The 21687-nt window shown below is 34.6% G+C and overlaps 1 protein-coding gene across 1 annotated transcript in view; it reads left to right on the top strand.

Moving 5' to 3' along the window:
- The window catches only part of Gel (Gelsolin), a 106555-nt gene that overhangs the window by 59357 nt on the left and 25511 nt on the right, over positions 1 to 21687 (top strand). The window contains exons 4-6 of the mRNA XM_089641594.1: positions 14620 to 14694; positions 19514 to 19706; positions 20735 to 20850. Coding sequence (XP_089497720.1) covers positions 14620 to 14694; positions 19514 to 19706; positions 20735 to 20850 — 384 coding nt within the window. The remainder of the gene's footprint in view (positions 1 to 14619; positions 14695 to 19513; positions 19707 to 20734; positions 20851 to 21687) is intronic.

The raw sequence follows: 21687 nt of genomic DNA, 5'->3' as shown, positions 1-21687 counted from the left end.
TTATTTCCAAGCTTTTGCCGTGTTTGGTGACCAGATATAAATAGCCAGGTACTTTTCTACATTTCTCTTCCTCATCTTCTTCCCCTCCCCAATACCTTCACCCTAGTACTCAGATTGAGGATGCCACAGTCTCGCTGTTCCAGACGGGAGCGGTTGAGACTCTTGTGCGGTATATAAAAAAATATATGTATATATATATTTATGTTTTATTTTTTTGACATCCAGAAACACACCAGACCTGACAACAAACTGTCTATTGATAGTGAGAAGTTTTAATGAATATCTTGTTGCACCTTGTATACAAACGTACCTACTGGGCGCAGGCGTGTGACAATTTTTTTTACAACGATATCCTTAGTAAAAATGTATCATTTCATAACGCGCCAGTTCGCTCCATTGCAGAGGGCGGTCGGACATTTTTAGGTCGGGATATCAATTTACCGTCCACTGTAAACCATCTTACAAAAATGTCCACCCGCGCAAGGCGCTTTTTAGTTCTGAGTGCTAAGTGGCAACGTTGTAAATGAACTGAATGTTGCCAAATCTGGGGTTTTGCTTCACCAAGGACTCAAACAATACATAAAAATGTACAAATTCGCCAACGGCCATGGGGACGCAATACTATCGACGAAATGTGTGGACGCAGCACGGCCGTCGTTATGTATACAAAATAATATCTACTCGTGATTGGTCACGAGGATACAATACCATCGACGCAGAACTTCTATCGTTACGTATTCAATATAATAATATCTGTTTTTATATTTAACTTAATTAGTTCAACCTCAAATTGCAATATTTTAATTAATGAGTTAAACTTATTAATACCATTAAGTTCAAAATAAAAATATTTTTTTTATTTTTATTTCTTAACATCTTTAGTGTTACAATATTTACAACATAATATTAAATAATATTTAAATCACTTTTCTGATAAGTAAGATGCTTGTGCTTAGGAGAGGACAACAATATATTTTTACATATTTATATTGCAAATTTTATTACAAAAACTATTAATAGCCTTACAAGAAAATACAATAAAAGTAATAAAAACAGGTTAGTTATAAATAATACCAAGGAATGATAAGCAGAAACATAATATGTGGAGTTTATTAAGCAGAATTGATTTGAAAGTACCTACACGGCACACACGCTCATGTAATCTAGTAAAATAAAAATGCTTGTCTTAGAAGAATATGTTCAACATATGTATAATAACATTTTCTCTGATTCTATCTTCGATGTAACCAAAATAAATATAAAAACTATATTAAAAATGTATTAAACGTGTACCAAACTGCATAAAATGTTATTATATTATGTAATGACATATATTATGTAGTATTACGTTATAATAATCTTCTGTTTTAATAATCTCCTGTTATAATAATCTCCAGTTAAAATAATCTCATGTTATAATAATCTCCCTCTTGAATAACGTTATATTTTTTACAAAATGAAACAATACAATGTTTTAAACCACTTTATATTTATTTTATACAATATTTGGGTTCAATCCAAACCGGTCGACGAAATATAAATAAAAATAAAGTGGTTTAAAACAAAGTATTTGTTTCATTTTGTATAATGTCAAGCCAATAAGTGTTTGCTTTCTTCGATAAATTTAATATTGTTTAGTTCTTGTAAGTTTAGTTTTTAAATTTTTACATACATAATAGAATAGAATATTGCGGAAATCTGCAATTGGTTTCTCAGTTAGGTAAATTACACGTGTATAAATGAACCACATTGTAAACTGTTGATTTCCCTGAAATAAAATAAATAATTTAAAACAATAAGAAAATTTATTAGGTGGTATTAGAGAATTTTAAATTGTTTTTTTTTGTAACTGTCATAATTTTCCTCAGATATATCCAGGAGTAATTTATTGAATAATTTTATACCGTTAAATAAATAATGATGTTTTGCTGTTGTAGTTCGAACTAGTGGTACGGTTAGTCCTCCAATATAAATAATTATTTAGCTCAAAATTAATTATGGAATATTATTTTTATCAAATAAATCTTTATGTAATTGAAGTTCTTAATGTTCGAGTATTTTTTGTAAATTTTTGTGAGAAGGGGAACCGGGAAACCTTGGAAAACATTTATTGTTGGATAGTTATATGGCTTTTTTAAATATGATTTTTATTAATATTTTTTTAATTGTCACAAGTGGACGTAGGTATGATTTATACGCACCCCCCCCCCGCAAACCACGATTTCATATTGTAGTAGTGTAGAATGTGCAAGTGCAAAATAAATAACTTTAAGTATTTTTAATGATACAGTATTTCTAAGTCTAAAAAACATAAATATGAGTTTTCTCATTCTGTCTACTGTGGAGTTTATTTGACTTTTCCATTTGATGTTATTATCGATAATTATTCCAAGATGTTCACAGCCTAAGCACCCTGATCAAGTTTCTGAAGGAATCGCTTGGGTACCTACTGGATTATTAGGGTATAACGAGCTATGTATTCGATACATGCGATTATATTAATTGGCTAATTATTTAGATTCATTAATTGACAAACAGTTTGCGTTACAGATTGGTATTTCGTTAACATTGATATCAGTAAATTTTTCTTTAGCATAGACTACAATTCCACTACTTTTATTTTTGTGATAATTTGTGACATATTGTTTGTAGTTTGGAATACTTGGTATATTTTTATGTATTGCATGCGAGTGTGCCTCGGATAGTATTGAAAAATCTGGTTGTGGACATAATGTTAAATACATAGGTATACCAGAAGTTCGTCCATGTTTCAAATTATACTCCTTATGTTTAAGTGCAAGATTGTTAGTAGATTTATTATATTGTTCTAGATTTTAGTGCATTCGCTGTATGTTTCACATACGTATTCTTCTATATTTTGATTTTTTGTTGATTTAATTTAAGTTAAAGTTTTCATTGCATTTATGAAGGTGTGATAAAATATATATTTATAATTCTATGAATATATTAATAATAATCCTCACAATTTGTGTTACGATATTCTTGCTAGATTTCAATTCATATCTTGAGGTTTTTATTTTATTCTATAAGATTTATTTTATATTCAGATAATATTCGGGAACTTATAAATTGTTTGTTTAATTGAAAACAATATTTAATTTAAAATAAAACAATAACTTTGTAAACACCATTTTTATTTTTTGTACTTTGTGCCGACCGGGTTTCGCTCCCAAAAAAAACGCTTTTTCTTTTAAAAAAAACAACAACGGACGCAATACTACCAACGTAATGCGTAAACGCATCACGATCGTCGTTATGCATTAAAAACTACGCAGGATGCTTCTTAGTTCTTAGTGTCAAGCGGCATCGTTGTAAATTAACCCAACGTTGCCAAATCTGATGATTTACTCAACCAAACGCTCAAATAATATTTAACAATGTACTCCGAATGGCCACGAGGACGCAGTACTATCGACGTAATGCGTAGACGCAGCAAGACCGTCGTTATGTATTCATAATAATATTTCAACGTGATCGGCCAGGGGGACGCAATACTATCAAAGTAATGCGTGGATGCAGCATGACCGTCGTTGTATATTCAAAATAATATCTACTCGTGATCGTTCACTGGGACGCAATACTATCGACGTGATGCATGGAAGCATAATGATTGTCATTATGAGTTAAAAATAGTATATTCTCATGAGCGGCTACGGGGACGCAGTACTATCGACGTAATGCGTGGACGCAGCACGACCGTCGTTATGTATATAAAATAATATCTACTCGTAATCGGTCTTGAGGACGCAATACTAACGATGTAATGCGTAGACGCAGCATGATCGTCGTTATGTATCGAAAATTATATTACTTCGTGGACGCGGCAAGATCGTAGAAATGAATAAAAACATACACTGCTCGATATATACATCGTGTAGCGAACCTGTCGGCAAAATGTCAAACGTTCAATATTCGTTTCCAGACATTCTGAGACATTTTTTGCTTCCACAAAAATTTTTGCCATACGATTCTACATGGGGTAAGCATCGTTCTGGCCAATTTTGAGGTCAAAACATTGCAGCGTCCGTATATCGGACGCTGTAAGTCGGTGGACGCTGCAATGCTATGGAGTTTTTAGGGGTCGGACGCAACAAATGTAGCGGGATATATATATATATATATATATATATATATATATAGGTCCCACAACATTTATTGCGTCCGTGCGTAAATCCGTCTTCGGGCGTCCAGCACTTCTAGTTCTTTTTTTTAGATTGTTTTTGTGAATATTGCACTATGTTTTACTCACAGTAATCGCTAATATCATATTTTTTTAATATTCACAATAATGCAGGTTTTGATGTTTATTACACTTTCATACATTTCTAGCGTCACGTACATACTCACGTCCGTGTGTATATTTTTTATATATTGAAGGTTCCTTTTAATATAGGTTTCACGTCCGTTCACTCCAATTCAATTGTTACGTCTTCCGTATATTGCTGACTATTCTAATAAAGGTTTCACGTCCATACTGAATAATTTATTCTGGCGTCCGAGTGTATATTATTTGTTTGTTACATGGCATTTTGAAGGTCGATTTCATTTTTACGTCTTCCGTATATAAGGCCCTTAAGACTCTTGGATTTGTTTTGAGAGTTTCAAAAGGCACATTTAGGCCGTTATTATGCCCCTTATATTATAAAAACCCTTAGAATTGCATGACGTATTCTGATATGGGAGATATATTTCACCTTAAAAATAATCAATATAAATATTGTTTATTTTAATTCTTTTATAAATCGAGACAAATAGACATTTTTAATTTTTGCAATCTTTTGTTTATTTTGAATATCTACTTATGTGAGACTTCTTATCATTTTTACCAATGTATCTTATTTTATTATACGCTTTTGTTGTAACATTTTTTTTTCATTGTACTTTGTTTTCTCTATTGTTTTAAGTTTGACGAATTTATAATAACTGCAATACTCAACTATTAAAGTAGAATGTAAAAGTCTATTAGGTGTAATAAATAAATTAACAAATAAATAAACAACACAAAATATTTCTTACTCTTCTAGTGAAGTTTTCATGTTCATAGTGAATTAATTAATTAATTACAGTATCTGTGGTTGAGAGGTAAGACTCTCGACTCGCAATCCGAAACACGTAATCTGACAGGCAAACCCGACATGCGCAAATAAATTTTTATTTGTTTGTGTTATTTCACAATAAATACATTAAACATAATATAAAGTGTGTTTGCAACACGTTCCAGAGTGAAATATACTCTCAGTATCGCCTGGGTGTGAGACCACCATTCCGAATGGAAACGTTATTTCTAAGCTTTTGCCGTGTTTGGTGACCAGGTACTTTTCTACATTTCTCCATTTTCTTCCCCTCCCCAATACCGTCACCCTAGTACTCAGATTGGGGATGCCACAGTCTCACTGTTCCAGACGGGAGCGGTTGAGGCTTTGTGCGGTATATAAAAAAATATATGTATATATATATATGTTTTATTTTTTTGGCATCCAGAAACACACCAGAAATGACAACAAACTGTCTATTGGTAGTAAGAAGTTTGAATGAATAGCTTGTTGCATCTTGTATACTAAAGTACCTACTGGGCGCAGGCGTGCATCATTTTTGCAACGATATCCTTAGTAAAAATGTATCATTTCATAACGCCCCAGTTCGCTTCATTGCAGAGGGCGGTCGGAACTTTTTAGGTCGGGACATCAATTTACCGTCTACTGTAAACTATCTTACAAAAATGTCCACCCGCGCAGGGCGCTTTTTAGTTCTGAGTTCTACGTGGCATCATTGTAAATGAGCTAAATGTTGCCAAATCTAGCGTTTTGCTTCACCAAGGGCTCAAACAATACATAAAAATGTACAAATTCGCAAACAGCCATGGGGACGCAATACTATCGACGTAATGCGTGGACGCAGCACGGCCGTCGTTATGTATACAAAATGATATCTACTCGTGATCGGTCACAAGGATACAATTCCATCGACGCAGCACTTCCGTCGTTACGTATTCAATATAATAATATCTGTTTTTATATTTATCTTAATTATTTCAACCTCAAATTGTAATATTTTAATTAATGAGTTTTAAAACTTATTACTATCATTATGTTAAAAATAAAAATATTTTTATTTATATTTCTTTACCTCTTTAGTGTTACAATATTTACAACATAATATTTCAATCACTTTTCTGATAAATCAGATGCTTGTGCTTAGGAGAAGACAACTATATATTTTTACATATATTTATATTGCAAATATTATTACAAAAACTATTAATAACCTTACAAGAAAATACAATAAACGTAATAAAAACAGGTTATTTATAAATAATACCTAGGAATGATAAGCAAAAACATAATATGTGGAGTTTATTAAACAGATTTGAAAAGTACCTACACGGCACACACGCTCAAGTAATCTATTTAAAGAAAAACACTGTTAAACCATTTCAAATAAAAATTATTGTCTTAAAAGAATATGTTCAACATATGTATAATAACATTCTCTCTGATTCTATCTTCAATGTAACCAAAATAAATATAAAAACTCAATTAAAATGTATTAAACGTGTACCAAACTGCATAAAATGTAATGACATATATTATGTAGCATTATGTTATAATAATCTTCTGTTTTAATAATCTCCTGTTATAATAATCACATGTTATAATAATCTCTGGGAAGAGAACTGGGAAACCTTGGAAAATATGTATTGTTGGATATATGGCTTGTTTAAGATAAGTTTTATTAATATTTTTTTGAATTGTCACGAATGGAAGTAGGCATGATTTATATGCATCCCCCCCACAAGCCACGATTCCATATATTGTAGTAGTGTAGAATGTGCAAGTGCAAAATAAATATCTTTATGTATTTTTAATGATACAGTATTTCTAAGTCTAAAAAATATAAAGATGAGTTTTGTCAATCTGTCTACTGTGGAGTTTATTTGACTTTACCATTTGATGTTATTATCGATAATTATTCCAAGATGTTCACACCCTAAGCACCCTGATCAAGTTTCTGAAGGAATCGCTTAGGTACCTGCTCACGCATTTAGTTCGAGTTGAATCCTGCAATCATACATAAAGATAGCAGCCAATAAAAATATGCGTTCAAAAAATTAAGATTATGTTTTATTTTTATAGTGAATTCCTCACAAGTCCTCCAGTCTGGAGGAGTTGGGACTCATCCCCAATTGAGGTATATTGTGAGACTGTAGGTAAGTGGAGAAGGGGAAGCGATGGGGAAGAGAAAGGTGGTAAAGTACCTGACTATTCAGATATAGTCACTAAACACGGCTAAAGCCACTTGGAGCAAAGTTTCAATTCTGAATGGTGGTCTTACACCAGGGCGATACTGGGAGTAACTTCCACTCTGTTGATAATTCTCAGTCGAAGTATATTACAGTAAATATGACCGAATCGGATAGGGACACATTATCTCAGTTGGTAGAGTCACGGCCTGGAAAACCAAAGGTCCTGGGTTCGAGTCCCAAATGTGACAGTGCCTTTTTCAGATTTTTCCGTTTCAGATGTTCGATTGAGTTTCGCTAGTATTGTTTTCATTAATTAAAAATAATACCTGATCTAGATCGGCCACCGATGTAATTATGTATATATATCGATGTAATGTCGATTTATTACGCCAATCTTGAAAACATAAAAAACTACAATAATCTCCCTTCCGAATTGCGCTGTATTACGAACCAACAAGAACGAATAAATAAAATCAAACTTTTTTTCCAAAAAAACTTATATTAACAAAAAAATATATATATTATTATACATTTTACATAAAACATAATATTATAACATTGAATCTAAGTAAGAATCGTGGCTCCCTTATCAGGCGCAAGAGCTCCTCTTTTCTGATAAGGTATACACGACCAATTATGATCCTAAATATTATATTTTGCAAAATATGTATGTATTAATGTAACTCATATTATCTATATTAAAATAATAAAAAAAAAATAAAAAAGTAATGCGTGGATACAGCACTACCATCGATATGTATCAAAAATAATATCTATTCGTTAACGGACGCAATACTACCAACGTAATGCGTAAACGCAGCACGATCGTCGTTATGCATTAAAAACCACGCAGGATGCTTCTTAGTTCTGAGTGTCAAGCGGCATCGTTGCAAATTAACCCAATGTTGCCAAATCTGATGATTTACTCAACCAAACGCTCAAATAATATACAACAATGTACTCGCGAATGGCCACGGGGACGCAGTACTATCGAAGTAATGCGTGGACGCAGCACGATCGTCGTTATGCATTAAAAACCACGCAGGACGCTTCTTAGTTCTGAGTGTCAAGCGGCATCGTTGTAAATTAACACAATGTTGCCAAATCTGATGATTTACTCAACCAAACGCTCAAATAATACATAACAATGCACTCGCGAATGGCCACGGGGACGCAGTACTATCGAAGTAATGCGTGGACGCAGCAAAACCGTCGTTATGTATTTCAGCGTGATCGGCTATGGGGACGCAATACTATCGACGTAATGCCTAGACGCAGTACGATCGTCGTTATGTATCGAAAATTATATCGACCGTCGTTGTATATTCAAAATAATATCTACTCGTGATCGTTCACTGGGACGCAATACTATCGACGTGATGCATGGAAGCAGTGATGAAATGTTAACAGACACTGGAGTAGCAACAGGGTCGATATCGGGACCTACGTGTTATTTAATGCAAGTAAACAGTTTACCTAACGTAATAAAACGTTGTAACTGTTACATGTTTGCAGATGATACTTGCATCATATGTGCTGACAGAAATCTACAGAAAATTGAGGAATTTTTACAAACAGACCTAAATAACATAATTAAATAGTCCCACGACAATGGAATTATTATTAACGCAAAAAAAACAAAATATATGCTTATACACTCTCCATATGCAAGTTGTCAGGATAAAGAACTGCATATAAAAAGTCATTCATACGATTGTTTTTACACAAAAAACCAATCTCTGCCATGTAAATGCCCAAAGATAGAAAAAGTTTACCAATATACATACCTTGGTCTTACAATAGATGTCAATTTTAACTGGTCAAATCACATTGAAAATGTATGTAATAGATTAAGATCCATATTAGGGAAATTTTATCACCTAAAAACTTTGTCAATAAAAATATATTATACTGTATATATAATGCATTAGCGGAATCAATTATAGGATACGGAGTAAATAGTGACGGATTAACGTATAAAACGTACTTAAATAAAATAGAACAATTACAAATCCGTTTCCTAAAATTGATATCAGGCAAAAAAAAATACAATTATGTGTAGGCGATTATAAAAAAATGTTTTCTTTGTGTAATGTGCTCTCTATACATAGTAGGATAGATTACCAACTAACGCTAGATGAATTCTGGAATACAGAATTCAAAAAACCTGTAAACCATAACTACCCTACTAGGCATAGAGAAGCACAAATGTTTATTATTAAAATATCGCAAAATGTATACGGAGATAGAACAAAAAGACATAAAATTCCGGAATTGTTTAACTCATTACCAGAAGATATTAAAAATGAGACGTGTCATTCAAAAATAAAAACGAAAATTAGATCGTTCTACCTCCGTCAAACATAAAAACAATTAATATTGTGGTACCAAGACATCAAGTTGAAATTAAATATATTGTTATAAGCTAATAAATAGAAAAAGTGAGAGATTTCTTACAATTAAACTGATTGATCAGTTTTGTAAGATCTAAGTAAGAGAAAATAATGTACAAATAAAAAAAACTGAATAAACACAAATAAAAAATAAGAAAAAGCACGATTGTCATTTTGTGTTAAAAATAGTATATTCTCATGAGCTGCTACGGGGACGCAGTACTATCGACGTAATGCGTGGACGCAATACTATCGACGTAATGTGTGGATGCAGTACGACCGTCGATATGTATATAAAATAATATCTACTCGTAATCGGTCTCGAGGACGCAATACTATTGACGTAATGCGTAGACGCAGCATGATCGTCGTTATGTATCGAAAATTATATTACTTCGTGGACGCGGCAAGATCGTAGAAATGAATAAAAACATACACTGCTCAATATATACATCGTGTAGCGAACCTGTCGGCAAAATGTCAAACGTTCAATATTCGTTTTCAGACATTCTGAGAGATTTTTTGCTTCCACAAAAATTTTTGCCATACGATTCTACATGGGGTAAGCATCGTTCTGGCCAATTTTGACGTCAAAACATTGCAGCGTCCGTATATCGGACGCTGTAAGTCGGTGGACGCTACAATGCTATGGAGTTTTTAGGGGTCGGACGCAACAAATGTAGCGGGATATATATATATATATATATATATATATATATATATATATATATGTCTGTAGTTATCTAATTGCGCAAAATTATTAATATATGTCCGTAATAATCTTTTTGTGTGTCGTTAACCCTTCAGTATTCATCACGTTTGTTCAGTATGCAATGTTTTCTGTGTATTTCAAATGCGCTATATATAATATATACAGGGTTTTCCAATAAGAGGTGTTATTTTGAATAGCCCGCTATTTCGGTAGATGTTACTTTTGAAGCTGTCATTTTTTGACATTTGACAAGTAGAAACTACGCCATTAATAAAAATGGAACTATACACGCTTCAACAACGCATTGAAATTATTAAAATTCACTTGAGGTATTCAAATGCAAATCATCTTGAGTGATGAGGCCCATTTCCACCTCGGTGGCTTCATCAACAAGCAAAATTGTCGCATCTGGGGCTTGGAAAACCCAAGAGTTATTATTGAAAAGCCTCTCTATTATCAACGTGTGACTGTTTGGTGCGGTTTATGGTCCGGCGGAGTCATTGGAACTTACTTTTTCGAAAATGAGGCTGGAGCAACAGTTACGGTGAATGGATTGCGCTATCGAGAGATGATTGATGATTTTTTATGGCCGGAATAGATGGTATTGATCTGAACAACGTTTACTTTCAACAAGACGGCGCTACGTGCCACACAAGCAACGAAACCATTGATCTTTTACTATTGAATATCAAAATAACACCTCTTATTGGAAAATCCTGTATCTTATTTTTTTAATTTTCCGTTGAAACAAACACAGTTTTAGAAACTAGATACAATTTTATTTCCCGTGTATGCATTTAAAATAAACATAACTATTTCAAAATAATAAAATTTTAATATCAAACGTGTGAAATGTTGTCAAAAACGCTAACCACATTTTTACTTGATTTTTCCCCCAATCGTAGAAAAATTGAGAGCTCGATATTTCGTTTTGTTTGGAGAATTTGTAAGAAAACTGTAACTACACTTTTATCTAGTTAATAATAATAAAAAAAATAAGAAATAATTTTCTAGGTTAAACCGATTTTACGATAGCGGCGCGAAATATGAATTATTAATTTTGGCTAATTTTAGGATTTTATTAATGGATCCCAGTGTAAATATTTGAGGCAAACTGAAAAGAATTATTATTTATCTGTCTAATGTCAAAAAACGTAATTCCAATGTCGAAAAAAAACACTTTTAGAATTGTACTGGAAGATTACTACCCTGGAAAATAAAAATAATATTATTCGCAACATCTCTCTAAACAATGTTAAATACATTCGAACCCACCTATGTGAATGCTATAGCTACGCCCTTGCTTGTACGTAACGTTCGAAACACCCGGTGCCAGCACGAAGGCGGTATCTACGTTTCCTTTTACCGCAGCCCTGACATTGCAAACACCTGACAGCCAACAGCGTAATGAATGTACGTGTTGTGTAAACAATGTGGTTGCGATTAGCCATTTCTGACTCATGTGATTATGTAAAATTGAGCAATCGTTATCAGATTATTAATTCTTTACGAGTGAAGTCTTGATTCATGATTGCAAATTGCAAAAAACGAAATATTATTCTCAAAGGCTAAACTCTATTGTAGTAGAGACATCTATTGGTCGTTTTTCATAACTGTAAATTAATTTCATCGAATTGTGCAATTTGGTGAGATTCTTCGATAAGAAGCTTTTATTAAAATCCGTAAGATGGAGGTAATTCTAAAGAAAAACAGAGATTAGAAAAATAATACAGACTTAAAGATTTATTAGCATCATGTTCGATATAGGCTCCATACCCGTACAACCCATACAAGAAGATGGGTTGAAAGAAACATTTACCATGTCCAGATGTGTGCAATGTATTCGCATCATGCAATGCAACTGAATTCGTCATTTGGACGGCAATATGAACGTGCAATGTAATGTACCATCCTAACGATTCGTGTTGCCTTACACGTTGCATTGCACGCTGCTTTAGAGGTAGCGCGTTAATATTGAAAAAAAAAAAAAACAATTATATTTAATAGGCGTAAGCAAATGTTTATTTATTTATTAATTAATGTCCTTTTTCGGGGCTTTTATTTATTTATTTTATTTTTATATATATATAAATTACAAACAAAATGAACCTTTGTCCGTCCAACTGGGAAGGATTCCCGTTTCAGGACAGCCAAATTGTGTATTTAGTACATAATATTCTTACAGTGGAATGACGATGCTGTCAAAACAAATTTTGGGAACATTGTTGATTGCATTCAAAGTGACAGGATGGCTTCTTTATCCTTGAAAGAATCGCAAAGATGTAATTTATTACCAGGGTCAATTTGGATAACATTAGTAATTGCATTCAGAACAGATGAATGGTTTCTTTCGGGACATCACAAGTCTGAGATTCTTTCCAGGGCATTTTGGAGAACATTTACAATTTTATAGTTAGAATTTCCACATTTATAAATTAGTATAAGGCATATGAATCCAATAGTACTATATTTTTAGAATTTCTCAGGTGATAGAAATTACACATTACCAGAATATATGCCGTATGACATATGAATTTCCAATTTTAAAATTTCGAATCTTTATTTATTAAATGGTTATTCATTATTATAGAGTAATCGAAATAAAACCGCGCAAAAGATTCGCAAATTTAAATTTAAATAATAACAACAATGAAGATCAAGTATTAGGAACAAAAATAACAATTATTAAACTTGAAATAAAGATTTTAAATCCTTATCTCTCATAAGTATAAAATAGCCTTTTGAAAGATAAAAAATAAAATTTTACATGTGAATATTAAGAAATATACATTATTTATTGTACGTAACTGAATTGCTTCATTATCAATATTTTATATTTGTTTAAAGATAAATTGAAGATGTTCACTGACTTGGTATAATTTTTTCCCTCCATTAGTATTCTGCGCAAAGAGGAATACATATGGTAGTTAGTCCCAGAATTTCTGCACTGAAATAAATCCTGACTTCTAGTATTACATTGTGGAATACGGAAGCTTATCAATTCTAGCAATAACGGACTGTAAACTAAATCATTTAGAAATTTATATTGAAATACCAAGTCAGTGAAAATTCTTCTAATGTTTTGAAAATAATTAATAATACACGACTATTGAGTAAAATATCTCTCGAAAAATGAAAAAGTATCATTTAAAGAAACACTGTGAAACATACGTATTACATATTAAAAATAACAGAACCAGAATTTTTTTATAAATTTCAGAACATATGGTTCTAAATCGTACAATAAAATCCCACTCTCATTCAAAACTCACAACAATTTTATAACATTTAAATCTCAAATGAAAAGCTGTATACACAACATAGGGAGATCAGAAATAGAAATATACTGACACCAAATACAGACTGAAACGGAAACCAATCAACTACAATAAAAAAATAATTTAAGTTGAAAGAATGCATTGTCATCGACAACGAGTTTATCTGCGGAGTTTCAGCTCGATCAAATATAGAGAAGTGGGTTAATTTCCACTTTCAAGATTTGCATTCATTTATTACCGAAAGCAAAAGTGAAATTCAAATAACGGTTTTTCCAATAAGAGGTGTTATTTTGATATTCAATCGTAAAATATCAATGGTTTCGTTGCTTGTGTGGCACGTAGCGCCGTCTTGTTGAAAGTAAACGTTGTCCAGATCAATACCATCTAATTCCGGCCATAAAAAATCATCAATCATCTCTCGATAGCGCAATCCATTCACCGTAACTGTTGCTCTACCCTCATTTTCGAAAAAGTAAGTTCCAATGACTCCGCCGGACCATAAACAGCACCAAACAGTCACACGTTGAGAATAGAGAGGCTTTTCAATAATAACTCTTGGGTTTTCCGAGCCCCAGATGCGACAATTTTACTTGTTGACAAAGCCACCAAGGTGGAAATGGGCCTCATCACTCAAGATGATTTGCATTTGATTCGCTCAAGTGAATTTTAATAGTTTCAATGCGTTGTTGAAGCGTGTATCGTTCCATTTTTATTAATGACGTAGTTTCTACTTGTCAAATGTTAAAAAATGACAGCTTCAAAAGTAACATCTACCGAAATAGCGGGCTATTCAAAATAACACCTCTTATTGGAAAACCTGTATATGTATTTAAAAAGGCAGATAACAAAACGTTTTTTAATTTAGATTATTTTGTTAATTTCGTTGGAGCTGGTCAAAATAATCCGTCTATTTGAGCTTTGAAGTAGAATTTAAAACAATGTGATATTAATTCTGTTTTTCATTTCTTCCAGGACTTTGAACCCGTTTTGGTGCCAAGGGCAGAAGTAGGAAAGTTCTACTCCGGTGATTCATATATCATCCTCAACGTGAGTATACCTAACCTAACCTAACCTAACTGGTCATTCATCATTATTAGTTTTATTGCCTGATGATGCGGTGTTGATTTCTAACAGTAACGAAGATCTGCAACAATCTCTCGTGTCTAGAATGAACCTAGAATGTATAAAAAATGAGTCAATGATGAATATAAGCAAGTTTACAGAGTTGAGAATGAGGAATTCTTGGAGCAGGTGGACGAGATATGGTATATTACGCTCGGTGGCTGAGTTGACATAGCGTTTGAGTCCCACGCAGGCGTGATGTGTTCAATTCCGTGGCTGGCTAAGTCCTCAATCACAACAGAAGCAACATTCTCCGCTTACTGTGGTGGTAGTGATGAACCTAGAATGTATGAAGAATGAGTCAATGATGAATTTACGCAAGTTTACAGAGTTGAGAATGAGGAATACTTGGAGCAGGTGGACGAGATATGGTATATTACGGTCAGTGGCTGAGATGACGTAGCGTTTGAGTCCCACCCAGGCGTGATGTGTTCAATTCCGTGGCTGGCTAAGTCCTCCATCACAACAGAAGCAACATTCTCCGCTTACTGTGGTGGTAGCGATGAACCTAGAATGTATAAAAAATGAGTCAATGATGAATATAAGCAAGTTTACAGAGTTGAGAATGAGGAATTCTTGGAGCAGGTGGACGAGATATGGTATATTACGCTCGGTGGCTGAGTTGACATAGCGTTTGAGTCCCACGCAGGCGTGATGTGTTCAACTCCGTGGCTGGCTAAGTCCTCAATCACAACAGAAGCAACATTCTCCGCTTACTGTGGTGGTAGTGATGAACCTAGAATGTATGAAGAATGAGTCAATGATGAATTTACGCAAGTTTACAGAGTTGAGAATGAGGAATACTTGGAGCAGGTGGACGAGATATGGTATATTACGGTCAGTGGCTGAGATGACGTAGCGTTTGAGTCCCACCCAGGCGTAGTGTGTTCAATTCCTTGGCTGGCTAAGTCCTCTATCACAACAGAAGCAAAATTCTCCGCTTACTGTGGTGGTAGTAGTAGATTTTAAAATATTGTCGGGTTATTCGAAACTCCATTAATGGAGTTAATTAACTCGGTAAATGCAGGAAACTCCATTAATGTAGGACTGAATGCTGCTGGCGCTACCGACAAATTGTCTAAAGAAGCAAAGCTAGCAGTCAACAATGGAGTGTTGGTACTTTGTATTGTTGTATGGCAGCGAATCATGCAACTGATAGAGGAAGGATTAAAGTAAACTGAATGCTCTAGAAATGAGATCCTTGAGGCATATGTGTGTTAAGAATTTGGGAGGTGGGAATGGGTACCGCGGAACCGGGAACCATTTATTGGATAACCAACACCTATGCAGTATTTTTTTTAAATCTTTTTTTGTATGTATTAATGTAACCCATATGATCTATATTAAAATAATAAAAAAATAAGCCCCAAATATCAGTCGGTCCTCAACCTCGCTATGAGAGATAATTTACATTTGTCAAGTTGCTCCCTGGTAGGAGCCCTGGCAATTGAGTGATACCATTACAAAAAATACTGAACATGGGGCCATGACGCTGTAATATTAAATGTTAGATATAGTTTCTATGTTTTCACATTGGCAATATTAGTCCCGCGCAAATTTTTTGTGCTTTCATAATCTGTAGTCGTGGTGTTTTTGGATTTACCATCATGTAATATGTTTGTTCTACATTGATGTCCATTATTAAATGACAAAATTGTTTAAACATTCTACAATTATTTGAATTGTTTGACCTGAGAAACCATGTTGTATTTTCAATGCATTTTGAAAATAGGTATTTTGCATTTTGCATTTGAAATGCTTTTCTAAAAACCATTTTGCATTTTCAAATGGAAAAGTTTTGACCCATTTCCATTTTGCATTTCAAATGGTTTTGGGTACCCATTTCGCACATCTCTGCACCTATGTCATAATTCACTCGAAATGGTTTGCTGCGTTTAGGTTTGCAGAGGTGCCGTGATTTATGAGGTGAGGTTTATCTAGGGCTTGGAAGCGGAGGCATCTGCTCACCAGCTGTGACTCAGACTGGATTGGAAGATGCCGGTTGAGAGAGACTCTTTCCTTTCCATCAGGACTCTCTCGACTACTCACCCCTTGTACCTTATTCCTTCCCAGAACCTCTTTTCCTTTAACCAATCGGCACGCCCGCCTCCAAGATTGGGCGGCTGCATTTCTTTCCCAGCGGCATATCGAGCCGCTAAAACTCACCCTACGTACTTGTGTAGATTATAATAAAATCACAATTTTTATGAAATCTATATAAAAGTAGAAAAAGTGTTTCGTTTGAGGTGCAAAAAGAATCAGTAAGAATGGAATAAGAATCATTTATCAATGCGCAGTAAGAATCACTCTGAAGTTAGCACAGATGTAACAAATAAAAATTAGTATGCCGATGTAGAGCGAATGAACGAAGAAAGGAGTATACACATATGACGCGAATGTAAATGGTAATACATAATAATAATAATAATAATTGGATGACTTGTATAGCGCCGTTTTTGTGCAAAATCACCTCAAGGGCGCTGTTCAAACTTATAATACATCTCTACAGTGATCTATGTTATTACCTATTTATGGAGATAATATACAGTACAATACTTACCTGGTAGGTCACTTGAGATTAACACTTAATTAACATTATCTAATTGTTTATTAGCGAAATTTAGATACAGGATTTAGGACATAATTGAAAAATTGAATATAACTGGACTTTCTCTTAGGAATGGTATATTTAATTTAAGGGTATGACAGCTTAAAAAGGTAAGTTTTTAGTTTAGATCTGAATTCTGTTGGACTTGTTATGGATCTTAGTTCTGGGGGGAGTTTATTCAAAGCCTTCTGCCTAGATACTCCGGAAGCGCGATCACCAAACTTAGTATTTGGCTTGCGCTTAGGTTCCATCAGTCTGCCTACAGCTGATGATGTTGCTGATCTAAGAGTTGACTATTTAAGAGTGGAGTGTTTTCCGGGACGCATAGTTCAGAGATGTAGGGTGGGGCCATTTCATTGATGGATTTAAACACCATCCAGCACAGTTTGTACTGGATTCTTTTGAAATCAAGTGAAAAAAATACTAACTTGTACTACTAATCAGAATAGCTAAAAGGTGTATGAAACAGTATATGTAATACATAATTTTTATTGGCTAGGTTATACTGCTTTGTTTGTGCAGTTTTGTCATGGATCGGCAATAATCGACAAGTAAACATTGCCGTATTTCGTATTTCCTCAGCGTAGAGAAGTGTAGCGAAGCCATGGCTCAGCGAGTGGAAACGCAACCTGCAATAGCTATTTAAATCCAAGGTGTTAGCCACCAAGCTCAGGGGAACAGTGCCTCCGTGGTACAGGGCCGCATCTCACTATATTTAGACTTTACCTTAATTTCTTGGATTTCCGATGGGTTAACTCTTACCGCTACAGGTTCCCCCAGGGGATCCATAGGCGGGAAAACAAATTAGTCTTAACTGTCTTAACAAAACAGTTTATTCTCACCAATATCCCAATGTCAAACCTAACTCTAAAAATACAGGTTTGCAAAAATTCTCCCCTTGACCGGAATTGTGACTGTCCATACCTAGAACAAGCAATCAATATCAAATATCTAGGACTAACCTTTGACACACGCCTAAATTGGAAACAACATGTCTATAACATTACAAACAAAATTCGTAAATCTATTTACTTTTTCAAACAAACACGTAATTTCCTTGACGTTAAACTTTTAAAATCAGTATATTTCTCACTATGCCAATCACAGATAGAATATGGAATTTTAGCTTGGGGTAATACTTCTTCTAGTGCCCTCGACCCTATTATTAAAGCACAAAAATTAATTATAAAAATAATTCTCAAACTTCCTCTTTCTACCAACACTGATACTATCTTCAATATTATCAACGTTATGGACATAAAACAGCTCTTTGCAAGATCCACTTGATTAATTTACACCAAAACAGCAAAACACTATACAAACCAACTCAAACGATACACAATACCCGAGCCAAAAATAAAGAACTTCTCCAAACTCCTTTTGCTAGAACCACCTTTGGACAAAATCATTTTAAATACACAGCTTGCAAACTATACAATACACTACCAGCCACGATTAGACAAACAGAGTCAATAACCAAATTCAAACATGAAATAAAGAAATGGATAACAAGTATTGGGCGCCCCACTATCGCAAACATCTGTAAACCAAATTACACGTAAACAATAACAGCAATTCAAATACTAAATAAAATATTAGAATCAATAATTTTATAAAAACCCCTTTGTAACTACGTCCTCCAACTACATGCATTTATATTACATATATATTTACAATATTGTCGTACCTGTACCTACTCTTTCTATTATCTATCTATTGACTCCATAGTTTAAAATGTATACAACTTTGTAATTTGTATTTTGATTAAGATTTAGTCATGCATGTAAATATTCTTTAAGTATCTGAATACGTCTGTCTCGACACAGGTGTACCCTAGTGAGACAGATGTCGATAAATACACGTAAAAAACTTTATATTGATAGATAAATAAAAAAAAAACAGGAACCCTCAAGACACCTGCAAACAATCTGAAAGGAATGAGGTTAAATAGAATATAGAAATTGAGAACTATCCTAATACCGTCTCCGCTTTAGTAACTAATAATGTGTCTTCATTTTATTTCTCTTATCTAAGCTGGAATTGTACATTAGCCAATTTACTGGCCCTGGATAATGTAACTATCAGAACCGGCGATCAGGTAATCACATTGATAAGCGTATTTGTTTCTGATTCCAGTCCAAGGAAGATGCGCGCGGCAAACTATCCTGGGACCTCCATTACTGGTTGGGCAGCAAGACTACACAAGATGAGAGCGGAGCTGCCGCCATCCTCACCGTAGCCCTTGACGACAAGCTGGGCGGAGGGCCCGTGCAGCACAGGGAGGTCCAGGGGCACGAGTCCCCCCTGTTCCTGGGGTACTTCAAGCCAGGTCAGTCAGAATACTTCATCTTTTTTCGTATGTTGGGGTCAGAGGGGAACATCTAGTTCTGCCTTTGTCCTTTTCCAGAAGGCTTTTCGGGACTTTAGACGGCATGTAAGAATATTTTATAAGTCTATTTTTTTATGAATCTTTTTTGTGTGTCTTACGTTTAAATCAATGTCAAGTTTGGTGAGAAATAAGGAGATCCGCAAAGAGTGCAATGTTGATGTAAGCGTAATACGTAATGGTTTTGGCATTGAGAGCGAATGAGCGAAGAAAGAAGTGTAAGGAGAATATATGACGCAAATACGAATGGTAACAGAAGTTGGGGGCGCCCGAGGAAGACATGGCACGATCAAGTGACTCAGATACTTGAGTCTGCTCATGTCAAGAGTCAGAATAATAGAAAAGTATGAATGAGACAAGGAGTGTGTGCCAAGATCGAGTTGTTTGGCAGTCCATTATCTCTGCCTACCCCTGCGTGGAAACGGCATGATGGTTGATGGTTAGTTAGTTAGTGAATCTGACAGTATACGGGCGAAGTCCTTTTTACAATTGCCGCGAAAAAAAACTTTAATACAAATCCCAAATCGAGTAAACAAAAGTTCAGGTTTGTTTCCAAAATATGATATTTTGTTACACTATTTAGTTAAGACACTTTTACAAATGTATTGTAATTTACCCATCTCACTCATTTTTGCGTCGCTTTGCAACCCAATTTGAGGGCGTTTGGTTGACTACAAACTGCCTGCAAGCCTTACTTTAGTAAATTTACTTTACTGTGCAGCGTCTTTTTATTTAAACGTGTGCTGTTCGGCGTTCAATGTACGACTAATATCGTAGTTTATTCATAGCATTCTTGAACCTTCCTGGTGTCAAAAATATGGTCACGTGGCTTGTCTCCAGTTCATCGAAATGACACCCAGATTTATGTTAGGGCAAGTCCGTCAATTTTGATGTCTATGGAGCAATCGGTTTCTTTCGTTTCTTGTTTTTGTCTGTGGTCTGTTTCTAATTGGACGTTTCTTTCTTTGCAGCCATCAGATATCTGGACGGAGGTCACTCCAGTGGCTTCACACACGTTGAGACCAACGCCGGCTCCGACAAGAGAATGTTCCAGGTGAAGGGCAAGAAGAACATCCGCGTCCGACAGGCAAGTCAAATGCATTGATTTATTTTAATATTAGGATGAACTTGTCAAATCACTGACAGTAATATTAACAACACTCGATGAAAATATGAAAATAGAATAAGACAACGAAGATAAAAAGATATTGGTCGATAATAACTGTGACTACAACCATCTCTAGTCTTACTGGTACCAACGCTCCACTAATTAAGATTAATAAGAATACACAGATAGGCAATGCGGAATAGAAGTGAAAAATATCTGCAAGCAGCCGTTTACGGAGGATATTTGAACATCTCCCGTCTCCTGTCGGGCCATCAGAGGGACCCCATCCAGGCAACCATGGCAGTGATGATAGTGTCATTTGATTGGCGTAGTCTGCGCCATAAGCTAACCATGTGGTGGCGTAGAAGTGCTCTGAAAGAGTGCACTTGTCCCTTTTTCACATTTCCGTAGCGCTGCAGTATCTCGGTAGGCGGAATAGTTTGCGATAAGCATTATTGTAAGCGACTTTTAGCTAATGCCATTGGGTGTACGTGTACAGTGAAGTGCAGAATATGTTGAATAGTAGACATAAAAGAAGACTAAATTGTGATTAAATTTCAGAAAGAAGTGTCAACATATTTGAAGTGCAATGTTTCCACGTAATCTTCTGGCACTCCTCGTTCACAGTTTAAAGAATTTAATCGTCTATTTCTTAATATTGTCCACTACGCTTTCTTCAGTATTGCATTCTTTCCAAATCTCCACACATAAAAATCAATGTTTAAACATGTTTTTGCAGCACATACGCCTTAGGGATCTCATTTCTTTAGCATTTAATCTACTTTTATCCTTCCTCTGCCAGTGTTGGTATAAGCA

The sequence above is a fragment of the Hesperophylax consimilis genome, chromosome 17 (genome assembly GCF_061612785.1).
Source record: "Hesperophylax consimilis isolate HC1 chromosome 17, BYU_Hcon_1.0, whole genome shotgun sequence".
Taxonomy (NCBI): Eukaryota; Metazoa; Arthropoda; class Insecta; order Trichoptera; family Limnephilidae; genus Hesperophylax; species Hesperophylax consimilis.
This window is presented reverse-complemented; position numbering and strand designations above follow the sequence as displayed.